This window comes from Ranitomeya variabilis, chromosome 2 (genome assembly GCF_051348905.1).
Source record: "Ranitomeya variabilis isolate aRanVar5 chromosome 2, aRanVar5.hap1, whole genome shotgun sequence".
Classification (NCBI taxonomy): Eukaryota; Metazoa; Chordata; class Amphibia; order Anura; family Dendrobatidae; genus Ranitomeya; species Ranitomeya variabilis.
Window position 1 is genome coordinate 464,700,650 of NC_135233.1, and position 18,027 is coordinate 464,718,676.

Here is an 18,027-nt window from a genome sequence, read left to right on the forward strand (position 1 = left end):
TATACACTAGGTTTTCATGGCAAGTTTCAACAGTTGTTCCCCCTAGTGTTTAAAAATAGAAAATATCAATAATTTTTAAATTATTTTTCATATTTTATAGAATTTAAACCAAAGTATAATGTTTTTTTTTCTTAAATAAATATATTAATACTTTACATTTTTTTTCAATCGTTGAAATTTTTTTTTTCCATTTTTTTTTATGGCACTTTCCCTGTAATGCTACAGTAAGAGACAATAACAATGCCCCACATTGTGACTCCATAATATAACAATGCCCTCCATTATAGCCTCATACATTTGAAATGCCTTATATTATAGAACTCATGTACAGTCATGGCCGAAAGTGTTGGCACACTTGAAATTGTTCCAGAAAGTGACGTTTTTCTCCCAGAAAATTATTACAATTACACATGTTTTGTTATGCACATTTATTTCCGTGGGGAAAAAAAAAAATTGGGAGGACAAAATTGTTGGCATGCTCAATTTAACTCTCTTCCCATCTCTATTGCCAAGTTGTGAACTGTGAGCTCTCACCAGAATTGGACTCACCCACTAGAAAACTGGAAAATCCTCTGACGGGCACTGGCATCTTCCATGGTGTCCATGGTGGCAGACATCTATGGGGCACCTGAGTTGAGGAGAGCCCAGTGCGGAACCGTGAGCCAGTACCGATGCCTGAGGACACAGATATCATTGAGCACAATGGTGGAGAACAGAGCTGTTGGCTCCCTCCTCTGCCATTCAGTCTGTGCATCTGAAACCTTACATGGCAGGCATGATCACGTCAACAGATCGTGCCTGCTGTGCAAAGCCACAGACCACATGCTGCAGAGACCAGAGCAGTGCACTGGGGAGAAAGCAGCTAGGAGAGCATTGTTTTTATTATTTTAAAAGTCATTTCTTGTGAAGGTCCCTTATTGTATATAGGGAGCTCTGGAGGTAAAATACTGTATATAGGGAAGCTGTGCACTATGTATTGCTTGCTGCACAATGACCTATCTGAGAATGCGTCAGTGAACTTATTCTTACAGTCTGACAGGAGGGTTTGTAATTCGTTTATCTGAGCTCCTCTGGCTCAATCATGACCATGTCACGAGTTTATCATGACAGAGAGGAGCCAGAAGACCGCAGAGTCTGATTTCTCCTACTCCTGCACTGATTAAAAGCACTTCACCTTCTTATCAAACACTGTAAATTTATTTTAGCAGTGCAGGGGTTAATTTGCTCAGTTGAGAGCTCCTGGCAGATTTCCTGCATTAAGGCTCCCAGCTGTTCACTGTTAGCCACTCCCATTTCCTATATAATCTAAGTCCTGGCTAGCACTCATTATCAGAGTTAGCTTATGCTGCATGGCTGGAGATTGTTGGTGTTTGTTATTGGAGAAGGCGTTTGGTGGATTTAACTGTGATTGCTGCTTTGTTTTGAGTGAGTGATAATTCTCTTTCTTCTCCTACTTTGGTTTAACCCCATCCTCCTCTTACCAGTGTTTACCGCTGTTGTATGTGTGAGTATATTTGTATATTTGGTATTTTCCTTTATCCCTGTTTGTATTACCTTGTTAGTCTGGTTGGTGTATTGCGGTACACTACTACTCCCCTCTTCCCTGGGTGGGGGAGGGGTACAGACTGAGAGCGGATTGAGGAGCTAACACAAGGTACACGGTCCCGGCATTTCCACCATCAGAAGCAATCCGGGGAACAGAGCAAGCTAGCACCCCTATCGTTAGGGACAGGGAAGGAGCCCCTAGTCCTGGGACACGCAACACTAGAGTCGTGACAAGATCACATTAAGAGATCACTCTGATGGCTTTATGGCGCAGATGACGATAGCATCACAATGCATGGACTGGCCAGCGGCACTCCTGAGAGCTGCTTAGAAATACACGCTGTCACACTTGGGTCAGGAGAGCCACCAGCCAGTCTGAGCATTGCATCGCGATTGTCGTCCATGTTACATGGTCGTCTGATTGTGCCCTTTAAGTGCAGGGACACAAAAAGCCTGCAAAAGCATAATGGTGCAACATTATTAATGGATCCCAATGGCAAAAAGAATTTTTAGCACCAATTACATGAATTAATGTAAAAACATATAAAATATATATATATATATATATATATATATATATATATATATATATATATATATATATATCTGCACACACATATTTATACCCAAATATGTATACGTATGTATACCCAAAGGTGGATTTGGGTGGCCTCCTTTTTTTTGGCCATTTTGCTCCATGATAATTAAAAAAAACCTGTACTCAGGTTTAATATACTTATTTTATTTGGTAACTAATAACAATGATAATATATACATATTATACTTCCACGGCAGCCTGAGACAAGAAAAATGGTTAATGTCTACAAATAGTGCAAAATTGAGAAGTTGACGCTGATCATGAAGATTTCTTAAGGTCCTTTTACATGGGCTAGGAATAAGAAGAGAGGTTTATTTTTTCTAAAACAAGCTGCAGCCATGGAAAAGGCTTTTTCCAAAACTGGAAAATCCCTTTAAGTACAGTGCCCCTAATATTTGGCGTGCATTGTACTGTATTGCCTCTCTTATTACCCAATGATACAGTTACAGATATTGTATTTGCTTCCTATACGTGGATGCTGTTACCTGGATATAGAAGCAGCTGCTGATAATAATATGAAATATATCAGTCATGGCCTTAACAAAAATGACATCTGAAATCTATGTAAATTTATCAATAAATATATTTATAGGAAATTATATGAAAATAAACATGAAAATAATATGAATTATTATTGTTCATTATTTTTTAAAAGTTCTTGTAAACTTAAGCACTACTCTACCCGTCATGTGCAAAATGAGGAATCTACAAATCAGGTTCTATGAAATAGGCTGGCCAATGGCAAAAAAATGGTAGATGTTACTTGCAATTAAAATGGGCAAGGGGGTTGTCCACTGATTAAATGTTAAAGGGAACCTGTCATCAGGTTTTTTTTCTACCCCTTCTAAAAGGAGCAGAGACCCTGATTTCAGTGATGTGTCACTTACTGAGCAGGTTGATGCAGTTTTGATAGAATCATTGATTTATTTTCTGTAGATCTAGCGGTTCTTTGAATGCTGAGCTCTGTATAACCCCACCCACACCACTGATTGGCAGCTTTCTGTATACACTGTGCATTGGCAGAAAATAAAATCCAAAATGTGCCAAACTCATTAGGAGGCATACGTTTTATTAAAACATTTATACCATTCACTCCAGCAATCTGATTATTATCATTTTTAAGACTGGTGTGTACAATGCCTTTCTTATGAAATATGGGCAAATCTATCTCAGGCGGCTTGTGCATGTAGCCTCTTCCGAGAGAAGGAGGACAGGGACTCTAGTGCCACCTAGAGATGCGCGGATCAATTCACGGGACCCTGGTCTAGTGTCCAGGCCAGTGGTACCTGGCTCCTAGACAGGAGGCCCACCAATCTCTTACTTGGCGCGACGTCATCTATGACGGACTAAATTAATACTTAATCGTGGTACGACCACCTTATTGATACCGTGTGTCCATGATAGATCGGGACTTTCATCACACAGTAAACTCCTCAGATGTGTTCCGTTCCACTGGTTACGCTTGGCCACTCATGATGTCTCTTCCCCTTTGCTGTCCCGCTTGCCTTCAGATCCGGTGTCATCTTCCTCACTGTCCTGTACTCGCCTACTTTGTCTCAGGCGGAATTTATCTCTGGGAGAAGAGTCCGCTCCACTGAAGGATTCACTGCTCCGTATGGTGGAGCTCAGCTTCATACGACGGAAATGCAGAGATGCCGCCTGGTAGGACTGGCTGGAGACGCTGAGCGAGCTTCTGCTGCGACGAAGAGCAACATCTCCAGCTGGGAAATCAATGGTACAGAATACAGAGAAATATGGCAATAAGGAAATATTTCTAATCTATCTTAAAAAGGTGTAAAGTGTAGAATTTATGACCCATCAATCTACTTTATGCCATATAATCAATATAAAATCAAATTTAGATGTTGGTCATCATCAAAGATCATATAAAAGTACCACACGTAATCTCTTTTCTGCAGAACACCTCTTCTTTGCTGTCCTCTTATCTTCTCCTATCATTCCCCATGCTTCTCACGTGCTTCACCTGTACTCTGGAATTCTCTACCCCCACCAGTCAGAATTCCCCCACTTTCTAAATATTCAAAGGCAACCAGAAACCGTATATCTTCTGAAAAGTCTGCAACCTACAATATCTCTGCTACCACTATACCACCATAAGAGTAGCTTCTACCCTCACTTACTATCTCCTCCCCTCTTCCCTGTCTTTATTTCTAAAATGGCCAGTTTTTGCTCTGATTTTTTTTCTATTTGTTGCCCTGAATATGCAGTTTTTAAATTTCTTTAAATCAGCCGTACAGTTCCAGATATGTGGGTTATTTAGTGTTGATTTTTAAGGCCTTTCTAAAGAGGTGTGGCTCACATGATCCTCTGGGGCGTGTCTCTAGCCAGTTCTGCATAATTGCCCTGTGAGCCACGCCTCCTTAATAAACAACATAAAAGTTAGTAGTAATTAAAAAGAAAATAAAAAAATTGATTACTTGATGGAGCAGTAGGGATAAAGTAAGAGAAAAAATAGCCTGTTGATGACAGGTCCTCTTTATAAAGGGGTTGTACATGATTTTAAAATCATGGATGCTATCTCTTAAAACATATTGGGCATGGTTTTGCGGATCTCAAGTGGAACTGTTCTGGGTGTTAGAATACTAGTAATAAAACTATTGTTTCGTTCTTACATTTTGTGGGACTATCTAGCTCCAACGAAGGCTCTTTAGGAGGGTTCAGAAAACGTGTAGCATCTCCAGGGCCTCTTGCAGGTTTCTCCTTGGTCTTCAGGAGTCTCTTCATTTTATCAGTTATCCAATTACTCCTCTTGTGACTGAAAAACAAAAAAGTCAGGAAATGAAACCGATGCTACCGGCCATGTTCAGTATGGAGCTACTAGAGAAGGCTTTACTGGACTAGAGAAGACTTGTAAATCCTCATATCGCGAGCTCTGCACACCGTGAGGATTTTTCAGTCCCCGCACCAGGAGTGGTGGGCGAGTGACCACAAGTCTGTGATTTGCATACATGTGGTCACGTGCCGTCTAGATATGCGCAGCCTCACTCAATGCATTGTATTGAGTGAGGATCGACACAGTCTAGTGGAAATGTTGTAAATTCTTCTTTTCAGGACCATTGGGGAAAGGGCCTTCTGTTCCTAGAAGGTACTATCATATACAGTTAATGATTCACTTTTGATCTGTTCTAGGGTTCAAACTTACGACCTCTAGTATGGCAGGCAGGAGCTACAGGCTGTACTGCTAAAAACAGGAGGATTTTCTCTGCCTAAAAGTCTTTATTATTTTCTTCTTCTTCAAGAATATTGTATTGGCACATAGAAATACATCTCTGCATACTGTACCAAAATATCCACATATGCCAGTGCATATCTATATACCTATATATTAGAGATAAAATTCAAATCTGAGATACTACAAAAATCCCAAAAAATTATGAAAAACATAATTGCATCATTCCTTATACACTTTCTATAAATAAATAAAGTAAATAACATGGACTTATTTGATATCCCTGTAATTGTAAAAACCCACACAATACATTGATGGATTATTTACCATGATCGGTAAATAGTGTAAAAAAAATGGCGATATTGTTTCTTTTTTCTCTCCATCATATCCATAAAAAATGAATACAAATGTAATGGCTACATAATTATTTGGAAAAATGGGACTTAAAAAAAACTACAGCTTGTCTCGCAAAAAAAAACAAGACCTCATATTTATGTAAAAATAATAATTTTACAGTTGTTGCAACTATGAACAAATAAAAAATGTCTCGTCATCTGTACATCACAAAAAATGTGTGTATGCATGTGTTATTTGTATGTGCGTATTTAATGAATGCTTGTGTGCATATGTGTACTGTATTGTGTATATGTGTGTAATGTGTAAATGCATGGGTAATGTATTAACATGTGTGTATTTTATTGTATTGTGCTTAAAGAGAACCTGGCAGCAGAATTTTCCTAAGTAAACTACAGGCATTGTCAGGTTGGCGCTGTTACACTGATTAAAATGATACCTGGGGTGAAGAAATCCATTTTGTGATTCTTGTGTAATCTAGGGCGGCCTGTGGGCTGGTCTTTTCTTGGTGGTCTAGACCAGAGAAACCAAGAAAAGACCTGCCCACAGAGCCCTGCCCCGAAGCCCGAGCATCTTCGTCATCATTCTGTGCATAAATGACAGGTCACTGAACCGTCAGTGACCTGCCTCCAATTTTAAATATCGCGCCTATGCAGTCAGTATTGCAGTCCTCAAAAAAAATTGTTCTCCAACAAAGTGACTGCATCGCGATAGCATCTATCGGCAAACAATGTTTTCAATCTGCACATGCGCCAACCACTGTGTACAGAGGATCAGGTGCAGCGACGATGACAGCCTCTTCTCGTGCACACATCCGCGGCGCAAGCATATCATTAAATTAAAACTTCAAACAAAGATTATACAGGAACCACAAGACTGATTTCTTCACCCCAGGTATCATTTTAATCAGTGTAACAACGCCAACATGACAATGTCTGTAGTTTACTTAGTAAAATCCTGCTGTCAGGTTCTCTTTAATGTGAAAATGGAATTAATTGTGTTTACTCTGGTGGAGCATGACGGGGACCGGGGGGACGCAGCACAAATCCTACGCAGGGCCTCTTCACTGTGGGCGGCCACCCCTGAATAGATGTGCTTGTATTTTGGAATAAGAACAGTTACCTGTGCGCTGCAGGAGCCGGTTCCAGGACTCGATACTGATCCATGATCTTATCAAGGAGCTTTTGCTTCTCGTGTTTCAACTCTGTCAATTTCTCTCTAAATTTCGAAAAAAGGTGAGGTCATTGCAGTATTTCCACTTTTTTGTGTGCGTCTTTTATCTCCAAACTCCCCCAACAAAAAATTCTATCTGCTAAAAAGCATATGGGTTGGTTCACACAAATGTATTTTGTTTTTCACTCCAGTGATTTTTTTTTAAATTTTTTTAAAATTTTGTTAGGTATCATGTGTTTAAGTGCCATGAAGGCAGTAATATAATGACCAGTCGCCGGCTTCTCCTGGTTTCAGCGGCGCTCCGGTCTACTGCAGCACCACGTGACTGCATTTGTGACCTGCCAAATCACCCAGTGATTGTTGTGTGGAGTGGAGGTCACTTTCTAATTTTCTCAATGCAAGTCTAAGAGTGTAAGGGAGCAGTCAGACGGCATATTACTTGTACAATGGACACATTGCAATCCTTGGACTGGCCATCGGCTCACCTGACATCAGCGTGACAGCATGTATTTCTATGGAGCTGTCACTCTCAGGTGAAGGGAGCCAATGGCCAGTCCGAGGATTGCGAGTAATACGGCCGTCTGTCTGTGCCCTTAGGAAGAGGTTACAGAGCACACAGTGGTCACGTGGAGCTGCAATGGATCCGAGCGCTGCTGAACCTTACAGAAGATGTTGACCTGTGAGTATGCTTCTACCTTTATGACACACACATGATACCTAACAAAGGGACAAATAAAAAAATCACTGGAGAGGGCCATTAAAAACACCTGCAATTTTCAGAAGTTGTAAATGTTCTATTACAGGCCTTTAATGGACGTTTTAAAAGTATGTACTTTTGCGCTTGCATTTTCCACTGCAATCTACAGGACAATACATGTAGATTAGGCACAGAAAAACTAGCATAATTCAGATTTCCAAATTTTGCTGAAAAGCATTGAATTCACCTTTTCAATATATAGAATATGCAAATTGTCTTTTCAGAGCGGAAGATGCCTAGTACTCTAGCGCCACCTATTGGAAGCAGAGATCCTAAAAGTCAATATCGGTACCTTAACAAGACATGCAATATGACTTGGGATAAAAGCCAAAGCAGACAGTTTGCAGACAGGGTTATTCGGGGTGATTGCTCCTCATCAGTGACATGTCACTCTCCATAAGGAGAAACGTTATCCCTTAGACCCCAGTCCAGAGCCTCTCACCTAGCCAAATCAGATCTCATACTTTGCACTGATGAGGGGCAACACCCGTAAACACCATGTCTGCAAACTGAGATTCTTGTTTGGCTTTTAACCTAAGTCATATTGCAAGGCTCATTGAAGGGTCAATATTGACTGTTAGGATCTCTCTTTCAACTAGGTGGTCCTGGAGTTCTAGTCCTCTTCCTCTATGAAGAGACAATTTGAATATTTAATTTCCCGGAGGAGCAGGCATGGCTTATAAGTCTCCTCACTCTGACATGCCAGGCTTGGCTTGTCACTCTCCACAAGGAGAAACCTTACCCCTTAGACCCCAATAAATAGAATGAAATTTACTGACAAAAAAAAAATCTACATTGAACACAACTGACATTCTGATGTTAGGTAAAGAAGATGTGTGACCACATATGTATGATTGATTGTGTTAAATCCATATGTGCCCAGTGAGAGTTCAAAAATGTGGCTGCCCGGTCACTAACGCCTCTAGCTCTATGCACATTACCACTTTTGTTCTCCATAGACACAGAGGTCAGAAGAAATTTAATTTAGCTGAAATCTGCACATCAAAGAACACTGTATGAAGCAGACATGTTGTAAGGACTCTGCCCATAAATGAGCACCGGTTGACTGTATGGGGTAGATCGATCGCCAGCAGGATCCTCCTGTGCTCACACAGTATGCATACTATGGAAAGCACGTCATTTGTTTACATGGGTTGATGTGCTGCCAACGACGATCATCGATTAGATGTTGTATTCATTCAACGGCTTATCAGTGGCATGTTTACAATGGCCGATAACAGGAAATTAATAAATGGCCGATGTAAATGGGCCTTATAGTGAATAGTAATTGCAAAGACACAATCCAACCTTCATAGATAAGCACTGCAATTACAAGTCCTGTAAATGTTCAGGATCCATCCTTACAAATGTTAACACCAGTAAGAAGACCGCGTGTTCTGCATTAGCCCATGACAATTCTCTTCCAATTTTATACTCATGGAAATAATAACTGAAATGGTAACCAACAAGCTCAAATTTCTCTCTTTCCTATACATAAGGACAGGATGTAGTCTTTGAATACTGGTGCGTTCAATAAATAGGACAGTCTTACCGGTAGCATCTTTCCTCCTCTTGCCTCAAAGCTCCACTTTCCAAGCTCTTCTCTAATAATTCACGATTATCTTGGGTTAATGCATTAATCTGAGATAGCAAATGGCTATTCTGCTCCTGAAGAGTAAATTTCACCTGGGATAACATCTAAATGACAATAAAAACAAAGAATTACTCATCTTTTGGGGTGCGTTGACATTTTGGCTCTCATCAGGGCCACCACTTTCCAATGTGCCGCTATCTTAGATCATTGACCACAACAACAAATTTCCAGAGTGATACTAACCTGGTATTGATCAGATAGACCAGTATTGCTGATCTCCATGCGTTGTACAGTCTCCTTCAATTCCATACGTTCTCTCTCAAGCTGTTCTCGCTGTCTCTGCCCAGCTCCTAGCTGTCTCTTCATTTCTCTTAGCTCTGAGGTCTTTTCAGTAAAGGTCTTCTCTAATCGAGACAGCTCCTCCTGAAGTCTAAATTGGAAGAGTAAGTTCCATCAGTTAATTAATTGAAGCAATAAATGAGACACTGAAGGTTAAATAGCAACGAGCTAAGCTTAAGGAGAGGATTTAGGATGGTCCTTGTGCCTTTCTAGGTGGATATTATAATAGAACCTTTTAAGGCAACCATTCAGAATTGTTCACCTCTTGTGCTCGTCTTGTAGTCTTTGATTTTCCAGGTGGAATTCTTGAGCTTTGTCCATCTGCTCTTGTACTTTTCTTTGCTGTTCCTGTTGGATCTGTTCCCCTTGTATGGAAAGTTGAGAGAACCTACCGGGAAAGTATACAGTACGAATCATCAAAACATATATCACTTTTACATAATAATATGATAGTCTTGGCAGTGTGCCGTAGTCTAAAAAAAGTCTGATTGGCCAGAGGCTTCCTTGATAGACTCAGATACTGATGTCCTAAAGGGGCACACACTTAACTTCTAGAGATTGGGGGACACTATACAGTAGCAGCCAGTCAGCCCTTAGGAGACAGTTCTGGAGGTATTGCCTTACCTCTCCTGGAGCTCACGATGCTCTTGTTTCAGCACCCTTATGGCATTTCGACCTCGCCTCAGCTCTCTTTGCATCCTTTCCATTTCCCCTTCTTGTCTTTGAAGGTCCCTGAGTATAGAGTCGTAACGTCCTTGTAAATCTGACCTCTCTCTGCGTACACCATGCAGCTCTATAAGTAGCAGAGACAGGGGCGATTCTGTTGCAGAAAGAGGGGTATCAGCAGAATTGGAATCAGATGAAGAAGGTCGCTCTGTAGTAGAGGTCACTTGACTAGATGATCCAGGAAGAGTTTTTGCTTCTGAGGTAGAAGGTAAACTCTTAGAATATGAAAAAGTGGATTCAATATTCTCAGTTTTAGACACAGTTGATGGTTGTGGAATTGGGCGCGTGTTTTGATCTAATCGCTTTATTAATTTCGGCTCCTGACCTTCTTCTTGCAGCAGTTTCTTCATCACGATTACCTCTCCAGACTTTAATTCCAAGTGCCTTTTCCGAGGTTCTGACTCTTGAAAACTGCTGTGCATTTTACGGTCTTCGGCTTTTCTTTTGAAGGATGTCTTTTCTCCAGCGCTTTCTTCTACTTGACTTTTAAGAACCTGCATATCGTTGGCATTTTCTTGCAGTTGTTTTTGAAGAAGTTCTGATAACTTTTTACTCTCATCCAGTTTGTACAAAAGAGACTGCTCAGATATCTCCCTTTCTTTCAGCTGTTTTATTAGCGAATGCTCTTTTCCTGCGCATTCCTCTAACTGGCTTTTGAGGGTTTGTATATCTTTTTCTTTTTGGTGGAGCAGTTTCTGAGCCTTTTCAGAGCTTTCTTGAAGTTGTTTCATTAGACATTGCGTCTGGTCATCTTTCTGCTGCATCTGTTCTTCCAGTGATTTTTCCTCCTTTGTCTCTGTCTGCTTGCTTTCTTCATTTCTTCTGCTCATGTGCTCTCTTTCTCTAGACATTTCATCCACTTGCCTTTTCAGCAATTCAATCTCTGTACCATCTTGTATTTGTTTCTCTGTAGCTTGCAGTATTCTGTCATCCAATTGTCGTTTCAAAGATAGCCTCTCTCTTTCATTTTCTTCCATTTGGATCTTCCAGGACTTTTCTTGTTCGGCACTCTCTTGCAACTGTCTTCTTAGGAACTGGAGTTCCGCACTGTTTTCTTCTAGCTGTCTCTTGAAAAGCTGCTCTCTTTCCTCTAAGCGTCTGTTGAGCATAAAGTTCTCCCCACTTCTTTCGTCTAGATGACTTTTTTGTGATTCTATTTCTTCTGTACTTTTTTGAAGCTGCCTTTTTAAGGATTCTATCTCCTCTAGTTTTTCTTTAATCTGCCTCCTCAGTGAAATCTCCCTTATCTCTTTGTCTTTGGACTGTCTTAACAGTGACTGTATTTCTTCCTCATTCTCTTTCATGATGGTCTGGTGCAATTGTCTCTCTCTTGCATGTTCTTCTAGTTGCCTTTGCTGCACTTTTCTTCTTCCTTCATTCTCCTCTAAATGTCTCCTAAGTACTTGTAACTCCCAGTCACTCTCTTCCAGCTTTCTGTTTAGAGATTGCTGTTTCCCGGTGCCCTCATCTAGCTGTCTTCTCTGGAATAATATTTGTTCGTCTCTTTCTTCAAGCTGTTTTTGCAGGCCATGTATATCCGCCTCGCTTTCTTTAATTTTTCTAAGCAGAGCATCCTCTTTCTCTGCACTTTTTTGTATCTTTCTGGTCAGACTTTCGAATTGGTCTGACATTTCATGAAGTTGGCTTTTCAATGAAGTTGTTTCTGCTGTCAGAGACTGCACGGCATCTGTTTCTTGTATATTCCCTTGAAGCTGGTGCTGAAGACATTTTTCCTCCATATCCTTGAGTTGTAACTTTAGGGACTGCACCACTATATCTTTTTCTTGCACCTGTATTTTTAGGGTCTTCAGTTTATGGGCATTCTCCTCTAGTTTCTTGGACTCTGATAACTTTTCTCTTTGACTGTGTTCAAGCTGTCGTCTCAATAATTGCCCCTCACTACTAGTGTCTTGTAACTGCTTTTGAAGGAACTGGAGAGTGACAGTGCTCTCTTCCAGTTGTTTCTTTACTAACTGTTCTATGCCTTCTATTTTTTCCAAGTTTCTTTTGAGTTCCTGTACTTCAGATGTCCTCTCCTCCAGCTGTCTCTTCACTAACTTTTCTAATTCTTCTCTTTTTGCTAAGTCCTGCTTAAGTTCTTGTACCTCACTTGTCTTCTCTTCCAGTTGACTTTTAACGAACTTCTGAAATTCTCCTTCTTTGGACAAGTTCTCCCTGAGCTCTTTTACCTCCTTGACTTTCTCTTCCAATTGTTTTTTCAGAAGCTGTTCTAATTCATCTTCTTTTTCTAAGCTTCTCTTGAGTATTTGTATCTCTCCCGTTCTCTCTTCCAGTTGGCTCTCCATTAACTTCACTAGTTCATTTATTTTTTCCAAATTCCGTGTAAGTTGATTTGCTTCATTATGACTTTCTCCCAGCTGCTTCTTCAGCGTTCGCTCTGTTTGTTCTCTTTTATCTACGTTTTTCTTGAGAATCTGCACTTCAACAGTTTTCTCTTCCAGTTGTCGCTTCACTAAATGCTCCAACTCTTCTCTGTTTTCTAAGTTTTTCCGGAGTAAATGTATTTCTCCAGACTTTTCTTCCAGTTGCTTCTTCCATAGCTGCTCTACTTCATCTCTTTTTTCTAAGTTTGCTTTGAGAGTTTGAACCTCGGTGGTTCTTTCTTCCAGTTGTCTTTTTAGCATCTCTGTTTCACTTGTGCTTTCTTCAAACTGCTTCTTTAACGATCCTTCCTCTCTTTCTTGAAGATGCATCTTGATGGATTGCATATCCCTCGTGCTAGCTGCTAACTGCATTTTTAAGAGCTGCATCTCCTCAGAACTTTCTTGTAGATGCTGCTTAAGCAAGTGCGAGTCTCTCATATCAGATAACTGCTGTTTTAGTAACGTTACCTCCACCACCTTCTCATAAAGTTGTCTCTGCAACATCGTGTTTTCATTTTCTTTCTCTTGTACCTGTTTCTTTATTGACTCTATCTCAGTAGCACCAAACTGTAGTTTTGAATTTAGAGACTGTATCTCATCTTTACCTAATTCCAGACGAGTCTTCAGTGTCTGCACCTCGTCAGCTCTCAGTTTCTGCTGTGCCTGCAATGATTGAACTTCTTCAGATCTCAATTCAAGTTGTGTCTTCAGTGACTCAAGCTCTCCAGCATTCAGCTCCAGTTGGGTCTTGAAAGATCTTGACTCTCCGGCACTCAACTCCAGTTGGATCTTTTGTGACTGCACCTCTGCAACACTCAAATCAATCTGTACTTTCAATGACTCTACCTTTCCAGTGCTCAGTTCCAACTCTGTCCTCAGAGACTTTACCTCTCCACTTATTAATTCCAGTTGTGCGCCCAGAGATTGTTCCCTGCTTCTGCTCGTTTCTAGTTGTGCCTTCAGTGACCGTAAATCTCCATCGCTGTGTCCTAGTTGAGTCTTTAATGACTGCGACTCTCCAGTACTGAGCTCCAGTTGGGTCACCAGAGATCGTACTTCTCCAGTGCTCAATTCCAGTTGTGTCTTTAATGTCTGAACTTCTGTCTGACATAATTCCAGCTGTGTCTTTAGCGCTTGCTCATCCCCAGTTTTTCGATCTAGTTGACACTGTAACGAGTTGACTTCTCCCACACTCAATTCTAACCCTGTTTTTAATGACTGTACCTCTTCAGTTCTCATTACTAGCTCCAACTTTAAGGATTGTATCCCTCCATCACATTGTTCTCTGTGCTTCATCTGTAGTTTCTCAGTTTCAGAACTATCCAAGCCCACTAACGGCAACAGCTCTGATGAAGTGTCTTTTAAATGGTTTTGGATTATCTGATCATCAGGATCAATGTTTCTGGGATGTTTGTTACTTTCTTTATCATTTCCAGTTTGTAGCTCTGAGTGATCAATGACTTGCTCTACTTTTAATGACTTGTCATCAGTTTCTGCCTTTGTATCTTCTGGATGTCTCTTTATAACATCATCCTCTGCTTTTTTCCTCTCTTTATCATTCCGGTCTCCATCTCCTGTTAGATGATCTTTATCCACCAAACTGCCACCATCTGGCTCCTAGTGGAGTACCAAGAAATTAAGATAAATAATTTAAAGCACTAAAGGCCCCATATATATTACATAATTATCGGCCAAACGATCGTTCATCCAACATCTACAACCCTTTGCTCCCCCATACATGGCAAAGCTTGGACGAGCGTCTTATTTTCCAGAAAACAAAAGGATCAGCCATTGGAAATCCAACCTGACAGATCTTTCTCTCTCCTGACATCTGTAGGGGTAGAGTCTGGAGTTCTCCATACACCTTAAACTTTAGTCAGATGGGGGCCTTAACATTACGTAATGTTATAACACTAGATATATTACAGGAAAGCTACTACTTATTCACAATTCATCATACAATATACTATCCCACTTCCATAGCCTGGCATGTTGTGTCTCCAAGTCTACATACTGAACATTCTGTAAATGTTTTGTGTTGCAAAATATTGGGCATAAGGAAAGTTTTACAACTATAGGAAATTCATAAGTCGGAAACAAACACTGTTACAGTCATTTTGAAAATGATCCTTTCATTCATCCCCTATAAATATATTCACACCCTTTGTATTTCCTGTGCTAATTTTAATCAAAATCATATAAATAACTATTTTTGATTACTTTTACTCAACTTCACTTATATCTTTTTGTATAGTTAGGACGGAGCTCACTATCTAGAATATAGTGATGCAGGAATCTTTCATCGAGTTTTTGGCACCCAATCTGAGAATGGCATAATGTAGAAACCCTGATTCCAGCAATGTGTCACTTACTGGGCTGTTTCCTGTAATTTTTCATAAAATCACTGTTTTATTAGCAGGAGATTATCACTAGAAGGTCTGATTTCCAAGGACTGTCAGAAAGGAGAAGGTAATGTATTTCTCCAAGTATGAGTCAAACAGATGGCTCTCGGACAACACTCTGATCAAACTCTAGTCAGAATATGATCCAAATAATAGGTCAGTTTTTCTTGTATGTGAGAAAGTCAAATTTCTGAATGAGACTAAGAGCAAAAGCCGATTTTAAGGCAGTGGTGTAACTGTTTAAGCATAGTGCCCCACCCAGTGGAGACATTGCAGTGTGCTTTTTTCCCCTCAATGCCCAAAAAGGTACCAGGTGGTGCCAGAATAACCCACCCCGATCTTACAACTTGTGATCAAATGTCTTCCCCAGTTGTGTCTCACCGACACCTAGAGTGGTGCGCCGAGCCCTGACTGTCCTCGAGTACACAGGTCTAGGTCATCTACCTAGGAATCCATCATGCTTCCTAACCTCTTCCTTCTTTCCAGTGTAGTGTTCTTACCTCTCTGACACACAAGTCCCGGATCTTATCTGAGAGCCGATCTTCTTGCTCTTTTAGACCTTTAGAACATTGCCCTGTATTCTCCAGTTCCACATTATCTCCAGTCAGGACCTGCAGTTTTTCTCTTAGATACTGATTTTCTTTTTCTAAGTGTAGCAGCGCTTGGGACATTTCGGAGCTCAGGTCCAAAACTGTAGATCACAATTTTAAAAATAATAGTTTTATGCAATGCAATCCAAGTAATTACAGGGAAACCAAATAATGTGTGAAACATTAAGACTTTACACCAAAACTCTTCTCTGACCACTGAACAAAAGAAGTCAAGAGAAATGGAGAAATCAGAGTTTTAGTAATATGTCTATCAGTACTTACATTCAGATTCAGAATCCAGTCGGTCCCAGCTTTGAGCTCTCTCAGGCACAGGTCTTATTTCCAATTTTGGGATTGTGTCACCATCAGTCTCATACACTCTCTCCCACACTTGAGATGTCTCTTCTCGCAGCATTCGTATCTCTTCGGCCAGTGTGAGGTTATCATGAAGAAGACTCTGCACTCTTTGTCCCTCCGAGTCTCTCTCCTGAAATAAATCAGTTGCATCCATTATACACAGCAATAAATGGCTCAACGCGCAACTTACATGACATACTGGACGGCAACAAACATGTTGATAGGAGAATAAGCCCTAGAATGGGCAGGAGGGTGGCTCAGTGGTTAGCACTGTATATGGCGGCTCAGTGGTTAGCACTGTATATGGTGGCTCAGTGGTTAGCACTGTATATGGAGGCTCAGTGGTTAGCACTGTTGCTTTGCAGCGCTGAAGTCCTGGGTTCAAATCCCACCAAGGACAGCATCTGTAAGGAGTTTGTATGATCCTCCCATGATTGTGTGGGTTTCCTCTGTGTTCTCAGGTTTTCTCCCACACTCCAAAGACATACTGATGGGGAATCTAGATTGTGACCCCCGATGGGGACAGTGATGATAATGTCTGTAAAGCGCTGTGATATATGATGGCGCTATATAAGTGAGTAAAATAAACATATACCATTTCTACTCTCTTGAGTTTCTCTTCGAGCAGCTGCTTTTCTCTCTCGCACATTCGCAGTCTCTCTGATCGCTCTCTTTCTGCAGAAAGTTGATGTTCCAACACTTCTTTATCTTCCAACAAACTTCTTGAAAATTCTTTTTCTTCCTGTAAACACGGTGCAAATTAAAACATTTCTAGATTTTTCAGATGTCAGTTAGGACAAAGGATCTAATGCCTGATCCGACTTTGGACATGGAGAGACATTTTCCGCACTTTGGGCGGTGCAGTTGACAAAGCGTTCTTATCGTACACAGTGGGTATTGTGCAGGATCCTAATTAGCGATGAGCGAGTGTGCTGGAATAAGATGTTATCCAAGCATGCTCGCGTCCTAATTGGGTATTTTTGGCATACTTGCTGTGCTTGCATGACTCACAGATGTTCGACAGCTGCAACACATGCATGAATTTCCTGTTTGTTAGGCTATCCCTGCATGTGTTATGGCTGTCAAACAGCAGGACATTCAGGCGCAGCGACTCGAGCATATGTTTCGAGCACGCCGAAGATACCCGATTAGGACACGAGCATGCTCAGATAACACCGCATTCGAACATGCTCTCTCATCACCAATCCTAATGTAATATTGAATACAAAGAAATTGCTTCCTTGTTATTCATAATTATACTAAGAATGTAGCCATGGGGATCTCGTCTAAGGAGATCACGATCTTTATTACATATTGCAGCATTGCATTACATAGTACAAGTGATCTACCAATCACAGATTCCAGTCATCCATGGGGCCGAAAAAAAATAAACATAATAAAAACTTATAAAAATGTAAAATAAATAAACGAGCATACAAATTCAAATTTAGCCCATCTAAAAAAATAAAAATAAAAAAATAAATAAACAGATTTAGCATAAACCAATACAGTTAACCGCTTAAAGAACAAAAAAATTGAAAAGCCAAAATTGATATTTTACAGTCACTGCACCTCCCCCAAAACAATTCATTGAAAAGTGATTCTGTTTATGTATCAATAAAAACTACAGCTCAGCATGCAAAAAAAAACAATCCCTCCAACAGCTCCATCAATGAAAATATTTAAAAAAAAATTACAGGTCTTAGAAAATGGCGCCATAAACTTGTACGACTATGTAGACACCAAAATAAACTAAAAAGTTATTTCTCTTGGGGAATAAAATAGAAGGTTATCTGTCATTGTGATCCTGCCTCTGATGATAATGAGACTGTTGCAAACTCTTCCTGTAAAGGGCAGGAGGTTTGGGGTCTTTGGTGGCCAGTGAGAGAATTACAGGATTTCTAGTTTGTTTGTTTTTTTTTCAATAAAGATTGTGATATGAAAGAATGGGTGGAAAATTGCACAAACGATCATTCATATGAAAACCTGACATTTTCCGATAGTCAATGCTAGTACTT

General features: G+C 40.4%; 1 protein-coding gene across 3 annotated transcripts in view; it reads right to left on the minus strand.

Moving 5' to 3' along the window:
* Positions 1-2,275: 2,275 nt before the first annotated feature.
* LOC143806736 (uncharacterized) overlaps positions 2,276-18,027 on the minus strand; it is a 92,263-nt gene continuing 76,511 nt past the window's right edge. For all 3 annotated transcript variants that reach the window (XM_077287571.1, XM_077287572.1, XM_077287573.1), the window contains exons 11-20: positions 16,605-16,751; positions 15,935-16,139; positions 15,563-15,753; positions 10,175-14,277; positions 9,813-9,938; positions 9,455-9,641; positions 9,170-9,315; positions 6,810-6,905; positions 4,777-4,919; positions 2,276-3,864 (exon numbers count right to left, since the gene is read on the minus strand). In XM_077287571.1, the coding sequence (XP_077143686.1) occupies positions 3,614-3,864; positions 4,777-4,919; positions 6,810-6,905; positions 9,170-9,315; positions 9,455-9,641; positions 9,813-9,938; positions 10,175-14,277; positions 15,563-15,753; positions 15,935-16,139; positions 16,605-16,751 (5,595 nt within the window). In that variant the 3' untranslated portion in view covers positions 2,276-3,613. The remainder of the gene's footprint in view (positions 3,865-4,776; positions 4,920-6,809; positions 6,906-9,169; positions 9,316-9,454; positions 9,642-9,812; positions 9,939-10,174; positions 14,278-15,562; positions 15,754-15,934; positions 16,140-16,604; positions 16,752-18,027) is intronic.